This window comes from Buteo buteo, chromosome Z, assembly GCF_964188355.1.
Source record: "Buteo buteo chromosome Z, bButBut1.hap1.1, whole genome shotgun sequence".
NCBI lineage: Eukaryota > Metazoa > Chordata > Aves > Accipitriformes > Accipitridae > Buteo > Buteo buteo.
The window spans coordinates 10,485,029-10,501,172 of NC_134204.1; the positions used below are offsets into that span (position 1 = coordinate 10,485,029).

Sequence of the window (16,144 nt, forward strand, 5' to 3'; positions counted from 1 at the left end):
GTAGCTTGAAGGGATAATAGAGCAGAAACTTGATGGTGAGGATCACTTAGCACAAAACCTCTAGAGTAATGCAGGCTGACTGCATCTCTCATACTAGGTCAGTGCAATGTCTGCACAGAGGACCTTCCTTGCCAGTCCCAGCTTTCTACTACTTTTTTCTTGCTACCAGCCCTGCCTTGCATACCTGGCCCAGGGCAAACAGGGCAAGAAGTCTAATTAACTTCTGATGTCCCAGGAGTAAAGGAGGCAACTGTATCCCCACTGGAGAGGTCACTTCAGTCGTTCAGCACATGCACGGAAGTACAGAGAAGTGGGAAGAGCATCCATGGGCCGGCCAGGGTGCATCTGGTGTCCAGAGACCTCAATCTGTCAGAGGCTTCCTTGGTGGAGCAGTCCTCAGCTGCAGTCCTGCTCGCTGCACTGAACTCTGCGCCCAGTAACAGGCTGTTGCAGCAGCAGTTGTACTGGTCTGTCAAGAACCTGACACTGCACCCCTTGCTGCAGCATTTCGTGGCTGACAAACATCTGTCATGTGTTTGCTCCCTTGTCCTCTCCTGGAAGGGAGTGCGGGCAGCAAGGGCTGTGCTTGGAAAGGGTTGCCATGTGCTTGCTGTAGAAAACAGGGTCAAGATCAGCAGCTTTCTGGTTGTCCTTAGTTGCTGGGAGAGCTCACTGTAGAGTCACAGCCTGGCTGGAGGAATTCCTGTCTCCCACAGAGTCAAGTTTCACTGTTTTTTGGAAAGGCTCTGCTGAGCCACAGAAATCCATCCGGAAGCTTTGGGCTCATTTAGGCATGGTGGAGGTGGTGGAAAGTGCAAGACACTGCTGTGGCAGAAATGCTGGATAAAATCTTCTGCAGCATGTTTGTACCTTGTTCAAAACTTTTTGGACACTTCTTGAGCCACTTTAAGGTTAGACAAGGTAAGTGTCCAAATGCTTCTTCCTAAGTATCTTTGACAATAATGAACAAAATCCCATGTCTTTTAACTTCAATGTTGTATTTTTTGAGATGGTATCAGACTGTATCTTATGGAGATTCAGTTTCTGTAGCTGGTTATTTTTAAATTGTGCCCTGGGTATGGATTCTTGTGGGTTAGTAATTCTGTTGCAAAGCATCCCTTGCAGATCATGTGACATTTGTCTGAAAAGGAGCTGCTTCTGCTTTGATGCTGCTTTTCCCTCTGTACTTTATACAGATGCTGAACTTACTTTCTGCCTTCTGTTCTCACTGTTGCTTGTTAAATAGATTCTCCTCTAATGCTGTATTGTTATTCTCCATCCTCTTCCTTTTACTTAAGATTCAAACCATCTTACTGTGAGTTTTCAGGTTGTTTATTTCTTTTCTGGTGTCTGCAAGAAAAGTATAATTAATTTTCTTTGCCGATTAGTTGTACTGGTGCTAGTTTATGGAGAAAACTTCACTTATAAAATTTAAGAGTCCCTGAAGGCCTTGGGATTTTGGAAAATGTTAGTCTGAAGTTTAAAAGGGCAGAGAAGTTGTAATGCATTTTGGATCTTTGAAACCTGTTCTGCTGCTTTATAGCAGTCACAAAAGTTAACTAAGTATATAACAGGAATTGGGAAACTACGTTGGATCTTAGTGGGAAAAATGTATTTCTTTGCTGGCCTATGAAATGTTGAATGCTGATTGCTGGATCTTCAAAATAGGTGTAGAAAGCGTATGGACTGGATGGGTCTTAATGGCGCTGTTGCAGCCTGTGAAACAACAGAGTGCTTCTCTGAAGAGATGAAATAGAGATAAGAGAGCAATAAGGGCAGAGCTAGAGGCAAGCTGGGCAGGGACGGTGCAAGCAGGGCTGCACAGATATATAGCAAGTTGTGGGGATCTGGGGCTTGCCACGGCTCCCACCCTTTTTCCACCCCTCGTGCCATGGTGAGCTGCCACAGCTTGGTGCAGTATCCGGGAACCTCAGCAACTGGCAGGCCTTGGAGCCGTCTCTTCCCATCCGTGCTGCAAGCCGGTTCAATCCTGTGATGATGGGAAACTTCTGTCAGGCACATTACAGATGCTGTCTCTCATTTAGCAGCATCAGACAGCTTGGGGATTTGGATGCGAGCCTGCCTGCCCTGTGTGTCTGCTTCCCCTGCACACAGAGCAGGGAACTTCATATTTTGTCTGCAAATTGGAAATCTTGCTTGATGAGCACAGTCAGAATTGAAACCAAGAGCTGTGAATTGCAATTGGTTAAATACCCCTGAGCTTTGCTGGCCTCTAGCACCCATCACTCAGCTGCATGCTGTGTATGACATGGGAATACAGCCACAGCAGGGACAAACAGGTGAGAATCTAATGTCTGGTTCCTCACTCCTTGGCTGTTAACATACCAGCCTAATAAATACAGTGGGAAGTGCTGTGAGCAGAATAAACAAGCAGATTCCTGGTGAAATGCTGTACAAAGCAGAGCATCCGAATCCCAGCAGGAAGAAAACAAACCGAAAGCAGGGCCAGCCTTATCCAGTGCTATTTATAACTGAGCTCTGCTTCCTCCAGATAAATCTGAGTCTCTGAAGCATGAGTGATGCACAAGCCCCAGGCTGGTCCTTTGCCCTGCATCAGTGGTGCTCCCATGGCTGTGCTCTCTGCTCAGCTCAGTGCTGAGTCCCTCCCAGTATTGTCGAATGTGCTCTTTGGAAGGAGAGGTTTTGGTACCCTTTTTCTGCACCCCAGATTTGTGAGTGATGTGTGAACACACTGATGCGGAGGGCCTGATTCTTTGCTCCTGTCTGCTGATCTTGCACCCATGAGTTCACTGGTGCTCAAGAGATGGCGCCTGGGGCTGAGTCCCTGGAAGATGCCATCAGGGTGGAAGGCACTTGATCTAGCTGTGGGAGAGAAGTGATTTTCAGAAAAGGAGTGTTTAGGGGGCTAAATATGACATGGGAGTTTATTTTACAGTGTGTCCTCATTGCTGGTGAGCACATCTAACTGTTTTCCCTCAGCTATCAGGAAGCTTTCAAGGAATTTGGAGGGGAAGACCCCAGGAATGCTTGTAGTAAAGCTTGCAAGTAGCCATATGCTGTCAGAAAGAGAGAAGGCATTTATGATTTTTGATATGGGAATTTCCTGCTATTGCCTGTAACAGGAGCAGCCATCTTCCACTGGATAAGCCTAGTATTTGCTGGTACCCATGAATAAAGCCATCAGCCAGCCTTATGCCCATGATGCAGGTGACCAACAGCCTGCAGTCAAGGGCTGCTCCAGGAGCACCCAGGCATGGCTGTGCCATGTCTTCTGTTCCAGGGTGTTTTGAGATGCTTTTGGTTATCATAGCAGTAGGCTGAAGAGTTCTTCCTCACGCAATCTTGCTTGGTGAGATATGGTCCTGCAGCTGGCTGCCTTGGATGTTGCCTAACTTCTTTATAGATGAAGCAGCTGCCTTCATTTCAGTAGCCACTGTTAGCAAGCCTGTCAGCCACCCTGACCCTCCTAACCGGCATGTTTATTATCATGAAAGCTGTGTTACACAAAAAGACAGTTGGTAAAGTCAGGAGACATCTGAGTAAATCCCTACTTCTGCTTCAGATAGGATGGCAGGGAGTACCTTAGGTCAGAGTTTCTCATTAAAGATGTAGGAGAGATAAAGGAAGCCCAAACTGATTGGAAGGCATTGGGATCTTTGAACATTTTGACATTCATCAGCTGTCTAAACCATTTCCTCTCTAATGGAAACAGTACAGCCAAGTATTTAAATATTACTGGCTCACCTTTAGGAAGAGTTAGTCCTTGCAGACCTTATCCCTTTAATGGCTTCTGTCATGGGTGCAAATTTGCTTCCTAAGCACGCTGAGCTGGTCCATTCTGTCCTGTTGCATAATTTTACAGTAAAACATCAACAAATTTTTCTACAAAGGAGAGAATAGCACTGAGAACCCTCCTTCGCTTAGCAGCTCCCTTATCTGCAGATTACTGTCATAGCTGAAACATTTGCATTTAAAAGAAAAACCAGATTTTAAGATAGGAACATTTTTCAATGAATTTATTTTTAAGTTTTTATATTTATGCGTAAATCAAAGTAATTTTTATTTATATCTCTCCATCAGCTTTTACTCATACTCAAAACACTTTTCTGCTATACAAAGCAGTTCCATCTATTGCAGTGAATGAAGCAGTCACAGTGTGTTTGAACATGACATGCAGTAAACTTGAGAGAGGTGAGACTGAATTTAAAATCAGACTGAACCTTCCTTTCTGGAACTGGGGAACTGTTTGTGAACCACAGAAATCAGAACTGGCAGAGGCCTTGAGAGTGTCCTCTTCTTGCCATGATGCCATTACAGATGTTGTGTTACCATTCCTGAAGTGCTTTTTTCAAAATGAGATTGAGCAGTCTAGCTGTCTTCACCAGTACTGACAGAGTCATTATCTACTATGTCTTAAATGGTGCACACCTCTTAATGCATGTGAAAAGGATTTCTGTAATTCTCTCACTCCTCCAGCAGTATCACGTTGCTGATTCCTGCACCAGCCTCTCATCCTTTTCTGCATTACTCTCACTTAGCCAGAAATTCCCTGATTTCTATATGTTTATATGCTTTCTTCCTGTCTGTGTCCCTCTGCACTTGTCTTTATCACATTTCACCTTACTGTTTTCAGACTATGTTTCCAGTTTGTCAGGATAACTTTGAGTCTGATCCTAACAGAGTCCTCTGTCTCTAAACTGTGTCATCTGCAAATATTCTGTGTATTTTGCAATCCACTATGTAACTTACTAATGAAAATATTGAATGGAACTAGACCCAGGACAGTCCCTTGTGGGAACCATCTGGAGATGTTCTCCCAAGAGGTCAGGAAATCAATGATTATAACTCTTGAAAATTAATTTTCAATCACTCATCCACTTCATAGTAATTCCATCTAGACCTTCTTTTCTTAGCTTTCTTCTGAAAACACCACCAGATGTATGCCAAAAGCCATACAGAATTAAAGGTAAATCACATCTACTCCTTCCCTCTAATCCTTTAGACCCATTACCCTGCCAAGGAAGGAAATGAATTTTGTTTGACAAGATCTTTCCTTGACAAGTCCATATATACTGTTCCTTATCTTCCTACCCTGTGCATACATGGGGATGACTTAATACTTTGTTCCAGCTCTTGAAGTTCAGCATTAGGCTGACTGGTCCACAGTCCTTTAACCTATCCTTCAAGACAGGTTTTGGTTTGGGTTTCCTGAGAGCATTCTTGCCCTGTTCCTATCCTCCAGGACCTCTCCTGTCTTCTAGTTTTCATACGTAATTGCTAATGATTCAGAGATTACTTCAGCTGCTCCCTTAAGCACACTAGGTTGAATTTTATCAGGCGTTGCAGAGTTGCATGTATCTGTCTTATCTCAGCATTCTGGCCTGTGCTCCTTACTGTTAATTTTGTTAGATGTCTAGTTACAATTTATCTTTTTATATGGCACTGAAGGAAGGAAGACCTTAATACTTCTGCTTTACCTGTGGTTTGTCGTGGGACCTGCCTTTCTCTTTGTAAACAATAAATGGGTCTAAGAGGCAGAGGCTCAGATGAACCTTTCTGGGATATCTGATTTTGGCTTCACATAGGCACCGTCCTCCTGGCCCAAAAAGTCACTTTCTCCTCAGAAGAGGGTCTCCAACTTCTTCCCCATGCAGGTGTCTCAGGCAGTGGCAGAAAGGTGTTAGTGCCCCCCAGCTCATGAGGGTTGCTTTTCTGTGTTGAAGTTTCTGGATGTACAAAGACTCTTGAGTCTGACGGTGACAGCCCAGCTCTCCCTGTATGGCAGGCCTGATTCTTCCTCTCTGGGGTGGATGCTCCTCTTTAGTTGTGGCTGGATTAATCCATTCACTGTGCTTTTACCAGCACCATTTCTAGAGCTCAGGGATGTGGATGGGAACAGGGAGTAGGCTGTCACAGCAGGGCTTCCGAGAACAAAATCAAGGACTAATGTATTCTATGACAATGTTCACCAAAACTTTTTTTTTTTTTTGAGATCTTTCATTCCTGCTAGACGTTCCACAGCAGAAATGCTGTCTGCTTCCCATTGTAATAAAAAGGAATGGTTAAAAGTCCTGATACAAACCAGCGATCTCTTTGCTGAGCATGCACCACAGGGCAAGAGCCCTTCGTGCTGTACCCTGCCATCCTGGCTCCAAGACGGGCATGCTGGTCATCCCATAGTTCTGATCCCTCTCACTGAGGGACCAACTGGGGTTTACCATGGCTCCTCCCTCCCTGCCTGCCTGTGTTTAGCTTCAGCAGAAAGCCCAGACCCACACACAGCCAGGATACAGCCAAATCCTCTCCTGCCACAGTGGTATCATATGGCCGAAGTGCAATCAGAACTCAGGAGCTCCTTATCCCCCAAGTATAGACTTAGCCAAAGAGGCTGACTGGGCTGCTTTGACCTAAGTCTTGGAGTAAGCAGTCTGCACTCAGTTGCCACAGCTCTTTAAAATCTTCATTATTGCCTTAAGTCAAAGTGAGTCATCTGGATTTAGCTCACTCTTTGCCTTTATCCCAACTAACCATAGTGAGGAGTGAAGCTTTCTGTCTTCCTTCGTCCCACCTCCACATGGGACAACTTGTATGGCTGGCCAAGTTAGCACTGGGGGCTCCAGACACTGCCCTGCTCCTCACCTCTAAAACTAGCTCTGCCCATCCCTTGCGGCATAAAGACTGACGCTACCTGTGAGTGAAGTAGGCCGTGCTTTCTAGGTGACTGAGTGAATAATTTCGGGGGGGTGTCTTGTGACTGATTGCAGGAGAGCAGCCTTGCTTTTTGCACGTACTCTTCCAGGTGCCTGGCCTTGGCTTCACTTCTGGTAGCTGGCTGAGGATCCTCAGCGAGGTGGCAAGGCCCACCACTTATGGTGCCAGGCTGGGGTGCATGATAAGCAGCAAATGAAGAATAACTGTCAATGTCCTTGATGAAGGGCATTTGGGACTTTGTTGTAGAAGCACTGCTTTGTCTCAGCAGCAAGGAGGGACAAACTATTTGCTCCAGCAAAACAGAAAGTCAGCAGACTCAGGATAAGCTGACTGTCTTAGGAGACTTTCACCTCAGCAGATCCCTTGGGCAAACAGCAGAGGCAAGTGACATAGGGAGGGGAATAAACAAGAAAATGGCAATTTGTCATTGACAGGAGGAGAATGTGAAAGATTTCTTCTCTGCTGGTAATGACTTGATGTTTCTGGATGCTGTTCTGCTGAAAGTCGCTGGCAGAAACCAACAAGAAACACATTTGGAGGTGACAGAGGGAAGAAATGAGAACTTCTTCTTAGCTCAAATCAGAGACTGCTGTAGGGGAGTCCAGGAGAATATTCACATCAGAGCACAGAGGAGATCAGCCTGGCTCCAGAAGATATAACCTATGGAGCAATTTTTTGTATATCAGCACTTCAGCTATTCTATACAGGACAGCAGCAAAATGGAGAAAGTATCCTCTACACAGACCAAAGGTGCCCACTGTTGGACTAACATGTCCAGGTTTGCTTGGGTACTACTGGTTGGAGTTTGGTCTGTCTGCCTCTGCACATATCCACACTGTGTTCATCTCTCAGCTGGTGACCTGGGCCATTGTGCAATGGATGCAGCCAAACTGCATCCATGAGAGCTTGTGCCCTTGCGAAATCACAGCACGTGTTCAGCTCTTCTACCTTGAGAGAGCCGCAGAGCTCTGCTGGTGCTTTGCTTTGGCCCAGGCTTGTGCATAAAGATACTGGGGAAATGTGGTTTCAACAGTGGGTTTGTGTCCATGCTTTGCTGCCAGGGCAGGCACAGCTAGAGCAAGCTGAGGGCTGATTCCCTTGCTGTGTGTAGAAGTCTTCAGCCAGTGCAAGTGTAAGGACAAGTGTCCAAATCTTCCTGCTTACTCCATGTGCTCAAGATATGGGGAAAACAGGGTGTCTGGGAGAGCCCAGAGGGGCTGGGAAGCACTTACCCTCCTGTGATGCACAGCTGGGCTCCTGCAAGAGACTGTGGCTCTGTTCAGCTGCAGAGCCAGATGGGTGAACTCCCTGAGCTGCTGGGCTGGGCAGAATGGCAAGCTCTCTGAGCGGGGCCCATACTGCTGCATCTAGAGCTTGGCAGTGAATTACAAAGAAACTCCTGAAGCACAGAAACAAGGGCATGTGTCTAAAGCTGAGTATTAGAGAAAAGCACAAAGACAGAATACAGAGAAACAAGGTGCAAAATGAGCTGTGATTATCCTGGGTCATGAAAGGGAAGGGGAAAATATTTGAGAAGTATACTGGAAGTTAAAGGAGTGAAAAATATAGACTAGTTACTAAAGCAAGCTTTCAGCTAATACTGAGTAGTATGGAGAAGGATGAAATATTTGATGCTGTATTATTTCATCTTACAATAAGTGTCTGAGACTGGCTGCTTAGTATGATTAATGTAAGAAGAGGATGAAAGCACAGGTCAGAATAGGGAAAGAGCATGTTAAAGAATATTTAGATGAGAAAGGTTCTTGCTTATCAGCCAGATTGGCTTAAACATAGCCTGGAGTACTTAAAGAACTAGCCAGAGCAATTTCAGACCATTAACAAGCATTTTAGGGAGGTTTTGGGCTACCTCCATCCTGTATTTTAAGCAGAGGCTGGTGTTTATGTGCAAGCCCATTTACAGCTTCCGATCTGATTGAGTATGTTGACTCAGAGGCAGCATTGGTGTGTACTCTGGGGCATGGATGAATTTTTACAGTGGTCATGGAATCATAGAATGGTTTGGGTTGGAAGGGACCTTAAAGATCATCTAGTTCCAAGCCCCCTGCATGGGCAGGGACACCTTCCACTAGACTGTGTTGCTCAAAGCCCCATCCAACCTGGACTTGAACACTGCCAGTGATGGGGCATCCACAGCTTCTCTGGGCAACCTGTTCCAGTGCCTCACCACCCTCACAGTGAAGAACTTCTTCCTTACACCTAATCTAAATCTACCCTCTTTCAGTTTAAAGCCATTACCCCTTGTCCTATCACTACATGCCCTTGTAAAAAGTCCCTCTCCAGCTTTCCTGTAGGCCCCCTACAAGAAAGGATGAAGGGAAGAGTCACTCTGCTGTTGCCTATGAACTCACACACATTCACGTACCTATGACATGGACAGACTGGAATATGATACATATAAAGCCTGCTGTCATCAATCCCAAAATACTTTTCAGTGATATGGTAGAGCCAATGTCTGGCAAAAGAGGTTTTTGCAGGTGCTTTCCTCAAAGGGACTGTCCTTGCATGCAGGAAGGACAGTGGCATGGACAGGGTATCGGAGACCAGAAACCAGTGTTTGGATGATTCACGCAGGCTAGAGGCATCCTAAGCCAGCCAAAGGGTCTCACAAAGTGTGGATGATAGCACAGCAGTGCATCAGGCTGCACTCTGGCCTGTAGGACAAGCATGGCCATGAAAAGGAGGAAAGGTCTTGAATGGCTGGAAGAAGTGAAAACATATCTGGAGGAAAATGGTAGGATTAGACCCAGGGAATTACTGACCAGCCAGACCATTTTCAATGACTGGAAAAACACTGGAACAAATGGCAAAACTGTTGTAAATGTCTAGATAATAAGGTGATTCAGAGAAGCCGATGTGGATATGTCCAGAATAAATTGTCAAGCCAGTATAATTTCTTTTCTTTCTTCTTTTTCTGAGAAATGGGCCTCATGAAGAAGGGGGGGCAGTCAAGGTTATCACCTCTATCCATCTTGACTTGACTAAAGCTTTTGATCCAGGCTCACACAGTGACATTCTTATAACCAAAATAGAGAAATATGAATTAGGTAAAATCACCATAAAGAGGCTGCACAGGTGGCTCAGGGACTGTGCTCAAAGAACAGTTATACAGAGCTTGCTGTTCAGGCTCTGAAGCTGCTACAAGTGAGACCCTCCAGCTGTCAGTCCTGGTCTTCTTGTGATCAATACTTTCATTAACAACTCCAATTACAGAATAGGGAAGCCCCCTTGGGAGGACAAGGCACTTTGCAGGACATGATTATGTTCAAAATGATCTTGATAAATTGGAAGAAAGTACCAAAATCAATGTGATGAAATTCAATAAAGACGAGAGCAGATACTATGTCTAGAAAGAGGAAATTAAATGCACAGATACAAACCAGGGGATGACTGGCTAGGCAGCAGGGTGTATAGCAGATCACCAATGGTCAGCAATGGAATACTGTTGCACAAAGACAAGTGTCATTCTGATTTATTAGCAGGAATATAAGATAAAGGACGTTGTAACTCCTGTCTGCTAGTGCCTAGGGGTGGCTCTGTACCATGTGTTTGCAGCTGCAGAGAAAGGCTGAAGGGGATGAACAGGAATGGTGAAAGCTTGCAGAGCAGGACCTGGAAGCAACAGTTGAAGTAATTGGTTTTGTTCGCTTGGGAAAAAAGAGAAAGGAGCCAAATAACAGCAACTTTTTCTTGCCCATTTGAAGACTCTTATAAAAAGGAGAATAAACCGTTGTTCTCTGTGTCCACTGGGGATATGGTAAGGAGTAGTGGGTTTGACTTGTGGTAAAGGAAATTTCCTGTATGAGGCCAATTAAGCACTGATGTATCTACAGGGAGGTTGTTGAGTGCCTGTTCTTAGAGGCTTGTGAGAACAGCCTATGTGCATTGTCACCAATGGTGGGGGTGTGTCTGAAACTGCCTCAGAGCAGGATAGATACCATTTTCGTGTCCCTCCAAACCCTGCATTGCTATGATGGTTTTGCTTAGGACTGTGCTGACTGCCAGGTTGACACTGGAAGGAATTTGTCCCCAGGTCATATTGACAGGGACTTTCCTCAGCAACCCCGAGGGGTTGTTTGCTTGCTGGAGTCATCTGAGCGTCTTACTTGGCCAGTTCATGTAAGGGTGACCTGGGGATTTGATAATACCTTTCTCTTTCCTCTTCTCTGCCTGTGGCAGACTTTATTTGTCTTTCTGGGCATTGAATGACCAAAATCCTCTTATTTCACTTAGGGCAGCTGTCAGCAGGGCCATGGTATTCCAATGCTGGCAAAGGGCTCCCCTGAAGGATAATTAATCAAGAGGGAAGGAATTGCTCATCAGTCAATGTGCACGTGTTGCATGTGGCACCCCACAGCTGAGCTTTGGCAAACTGAAGACCAGCCGGAGGGATTTGTGTTTGTAGTAGCAGGTGTCACCTTACAAGAAAGGCAGGCAGATGCTGCCTGTGGCTGCTTGAAAAGCACTCAAGTCAGCCTCATGGCCAGGATGACTTCGACCAATTGTATTTTGTCAATGCAAGTGACTAACAGCCTCCGTACCATGAAAACTGATCAAGCATTATTTCTTTTGTAGGAATGACATCAGAAACATGGGAGTTTTCAAATCTGATTGGATAAATGGTCTAATCTCCTGCTGGACAGGAGCCATTACCAGCTGCCATAGACAAAGATGATAGTATTCCTTTGCTAAGAATGAATGGATTATTGCCCTGCTAACCTGCTGTACATAGTAGTGAACATGCAGGTTTTAATCTTTACTTTCCTATGAACAAATAGGAGTTTGACTAGTGTCAACTTCTTTATAAATAAACAGGCTTTAAGAAATAAAAAGTGGTAGGCTCTTCTAACAGCAGTGAGTTTCACACACTAATTTTGCACTGCAAAAATAGTCAAGTTAAAGACTACACTGAAAAAATATCAGTGGATCCTTGACTTTATTACAGGTCCCATCATGATCAGGCACAGCAAATGACTTGCTGCTCTGTGTTTACTTGTCTCCTTTCTGCTGTTTACGCACACTTTCCTTTCTCATGTGATTCTCTACTCTTACTGTATCATAACTGAAATTTTGCTGTACATTGCAGCCAAAATCCTGGGTTGATTATCACATGCTTCAGGAAAGAATTAACTTCTTGCCACTATGCACACATTTGCCTGGTTCACTTGTCAAATGCCCCACCCAGCACAGCACAGATACTGCTAATGGCAGGAGGTTGTGCCATGTTCATGGGCCTCTGGGAGCTGAGAAAAGGCCAGTTCTGAGCAGATACCCGATTTGATTGCAGTATCATGAAGGCTAATTACTCTAATAAGCATTTATGGGATTCATAGATCAGGAGGAAAAGATCACAAACACTATTAAGGTGTCAGAGGTGCTGATGGAAAATTGAAAGTATTAAGTGCCAATTTCTGTTTTCTGAAATTCAGGCTAACGTCACTGAGAGCTGCTGACAGTCATCTGTGGGCAGATCCTGATGCCCTTGAGGGACTGTGTTCAAACTGTCTACAATATGTGCCTAGCTCCTGTACTATTGACTGCTTTGAATGTAGGAGCAAGGGTACCCCAAGCAAATCAGCCTACTTGCTTTTTGGGACTGTTGACTCCATCTGTCTGTGTAACGCATGAAGAGAAGTGGTTGAGACACCTAACTGAGTACTGATAATAGAAAACTTGAATGGATTCCCATCAGAGAGAGGGTATTTGGAGTGGGCAAACCGTGGGGAAAAGCTCTTTGCTTGGGGAATGCTGAAAGGAATTGGCTTGGGAAAAAAACCCCATGAGCTCATGATAGCGCCTACATTGTTGGTCACCTCCAGGCAAGGTTCCTGCAACACATTGTGTTAGCATAGACATGGTCTGGGTACTCAGCTGCAGCTGCCCTTGGACAGCTTGAGCAGAGCTTACTGATGAGCGCCTGGACATACACTCTGATAGGAGCAAGTTGGGACTCTCCCTTCAGAAAGGGTCTGGACCAGCTCTGATCCTAGTGTGTGCACTGTGTAAGCAACACGGATGGTGGCTCTGGGCTTCAGGATGGCTCAGACCCATGCTACAGCAGTACAGGTGTGTGTCACCTGCATTTGTCTTCCATGTGCAGCTCAGGGCATTGCTGGGTCCAGGCTGCAGGTTTCAGATACTGGAGAGCCCCTTTTATTGCAGTGTAGTCTTGTCCCAGTAGAGGTTATCTATCTGAGCCACTTGTCCTCCCAGGTTTAAATGGCAAAACCTTTGCACAGTGTTTTCATAGGAGATACTGTCTAGAGAAATACCTTCCCTTACCTCAAGCGAAGTCAGTTTGCCTTAGAGGTGGGCTGGAAAGTGTGACTGTTTTTCCCAAAAATTTGGGAAAATAGGCTGAAGAGGAAGAGCATGAGTTAGAGGAGACCTGTGTTGGAAATAAAAATAAAAACATCTTATTGTCAGACAATTTTAGAGTGGCATTTTAAAAAGCTCTGATTTAAAACATGACCCTTTTTCTGTGCCCAGCATGAGACATGTTGGGTGTGTGTTTGTAACCAGTTCCCCTGAACTCTACATTTCTCACTTTCAATTAAAACTCCTCACTACACCAACCCCTTCATCTGAAGCAGCTGCTGGTGACCGTCATTGTCAGCAGTAGCTCATGATCCCAGGGAGATGTTCCTGGAATATACCCAGCACATTTTGTGCACGATAACCAGCCTTGGAAATCACTGTTCTCCATATGTGCCATTGAACCTGTCTTTTTATCATTAGCCATTTTATTCTGGGCCATATTGAATTACACCATTCCTTTAATGCCAGATAACAGAAGTGGTTCCACTTGGAAACTTACGATTTCACTTGTGCAAGAATGTTCAAAGGTATATGCCACGTGAGGCTCTTCAGTTGCACCTTACGGACATGAAACTGGCATTTTGATGTATTCTCAGATGGATTCCTTTTACATTTTATTTTTCCTTCCTCAGAATAGTGTGTTCTAGGTAGGAAACCTGTTCACTAGAGGATTAATTACACTTTGCTGAGTGTCTTGCTGAATTTTCATGCTCCACAGACCTTCACACTATAAACAATTTTACAAAACAGAATTAACACTGTTTTTCCCAGGGAAGTATCATCAGAATACCCAGTCTGTGTAATTAATGTATTGAGAATGCTGCTTGTTTTCTGGAATAGCTACCAGATAAATAGCTGGTCATAGATAGAGTATTGGTAAGCTCTAGGGTAATCATGCCCATTTATCATGTTTATAGGATGATGTTTAAGGAAATGTGTCTGCTGAAGTGCTTGGACTGGAACAGATATACCTTTGAAAATCTCAGCAGAACCTCCTGAAGTGCTTGTCCCCTTCCTGAACTGACAGATGCCCACAGGAGTGTGTGCTGACGGGCCCAATGACAAGTCATCCTTTTCCCTTCAGTCTGATTGAATTCCCAGATCTGAAAATTGAGCGTTCTTAATGCTTTTGGTCTAACTGAAATGTCTTTTCTAAACTGTAAGCCATTTATCTGAGTTCTAATCTCTCCTGCTGAGCTGTCACAGTCAAAAGGCAAATCTCCTTACCAGGCAGACAGATGCTCTGAAGGTGTAGGGAGGATTTCAATTTTAATGGAGACATTTTCATCTCCCTGAAACAGAAGTGCCCCAAGGATCCATGTCACATGTTGCCTGCAAGGGCTTGTCTGCACCCTACATAGGGACAGAAAGCTAATTTGAGGTTGTCTGGCTGAAGGGTAGCCATATGGCACTGCACTTGGAGTAATTAGCCAAATGGGAAGGGGTTAGTTTGTGCAGGGTCAGTGATGTACTCAAGGTGTCATGGGGACCTTTCTGTGGCACTGCTGGTGTTGTCTGGAGATGTCTTAGGGATCTCTGGGACGGTGTTGTGCCATAGTGCAGAGTGCTGCATAACCCAGACACCTCACAAGGCCCATCCTTGATGGCAATGCTCCTGTTGCTGCTGGGTCAGATGGCCATGGGAGCAGAGTCCCCAGATGTGGGGCTTTGCCCCCTCTCTGGAGCATCCCTGCAGGACAGTGAATGACGGGACTGCTGGGGGCACTTCTGAAACTGCCTGTGGAGGTAAGGGTGTTCATACATGCTATGCACCAGCAGGCCTCTGGGGTGGAAACAAGCTGCAATTTGGGAAGGATTTCAGAAGACACTGCTGAGGCCACGGGACTCTGTCCTGCTAATGCTGAGTGCCCTGTGCTGACTGGGACTGTCTTCTTGTTTTAAGGTCAAGTGGCAGAAGGATGACATGGACAACAATTTGAACTTCTTCTCCATCTCCTCGGATGGGAGGATTGTTTCATGGACTTTAGTTAAGGTAAACAGTAGGTGGCAATTTCTTTTCCCAGCCAAATGATAACCAATAGCCTCCAAAGTCCAGTGATGCATTAGTTTTATTTTTATTTATAAAGAGTCAGGTTTGAAAAGAAGTGGCAGCAAAAGATTGCAGGAGTCACAGCTAGGTCTGGGGCTCCATGTTAAACTCTGAAATGAGCAGAACCAGCCTGCTCCTTGCTCAAGACCTAACCTTCATCCTGCCTGCACTTGTAGCACCCCATGGGCCTGAGTATGAGAGATTATTTTTCTGCTTTGCAGCTGCAGGAATTCAAGACTGGTCCTTGCTCTAAAACTTTCCTTGTCCCAGGAGGGTCACCCAGAGACAGAGCAGAATAATCTGTTTTTCCTCCTCAGTTTCAAGACTCCCACCCCAAAAATGCTCCCCTACAGATTGCAATTCAGAACGGGAGAGGGATGATGCAAATTTCTCCACTTGTGGCCAAGGTAGCACAGAGTAAGCTCACATTTGCAGTGGGATGGCAACATGCAATCAGACAGGCAGAGGGTTTCCCCCTGCCATGGCATTGCCAGCTTACACCCAAGAGAAATACTGTTAACTCATTTGCATGCCCTGCCTTTGATCATCTTTTCTTTTGGAGTACATATGTTGATAGAAACTCAGCATTAATGTCCCTAAATGCCCCTTAGATTTATGTCTCTGAAGCTCAACATGTCTTTTTCTATTGGCTATTTGATTTTACATTTTGAAGATTTCAAAATCTTTTACTTAAAAAATAATTGAATTTCCCTAAATATGAGTTTGAAGCAGCTGGCCCATTATTCCCCAGCAAGCAAAGAAATTTCTTTACATCCTTAGATGCTCATTTTTTCAACCTGTTATACCAAGCTATTCAAGGCTTGTCTGTTCTGAAAATTTTAGGCCTTGCTGCCATGGGCAGGGATTCATGTCTAATATTATATGTAAATGTTAGTCTCATGTACACTTCAGGAGTGGGAGCCTCTTCTAATGAACATGGTAGGTGCATGCAGATGACATTGATTATTAAGTTCTATTTTATAAACTCCTCCAGGTTCACACATGCAGCTTTAGATACAAAAATCCCTCCTGCAAGTGTGTCCAAAGTCCTTCTCCCAAAGGAGC

General features: G+C 44.9%; 1 protein-coding gene across 1 annotated transcript in view; it reads left to right on the plus strand.

Moving 5' to 3' along the window:
- The window catches only part of DNAI1 (dynein axonemal intermediate chain 1), a 136,899-nt gene that overhangs the window by 62,647 nt on the left and 58,108 nt on the right, over nucleotides 1–16,144 (plus strand). Inside the window, exon 13 of the mRNA XM_075019832.1 lies at nucleotides 14,933–15,022. Coding sequence (XP_074875933.1) covers nucleotides 14,933–15,022 — 90 coding nt within the window. The remainder of the gene's footprint in view (nucleotides 1–14,932; nucleotides 15,023–16,144) is intronic.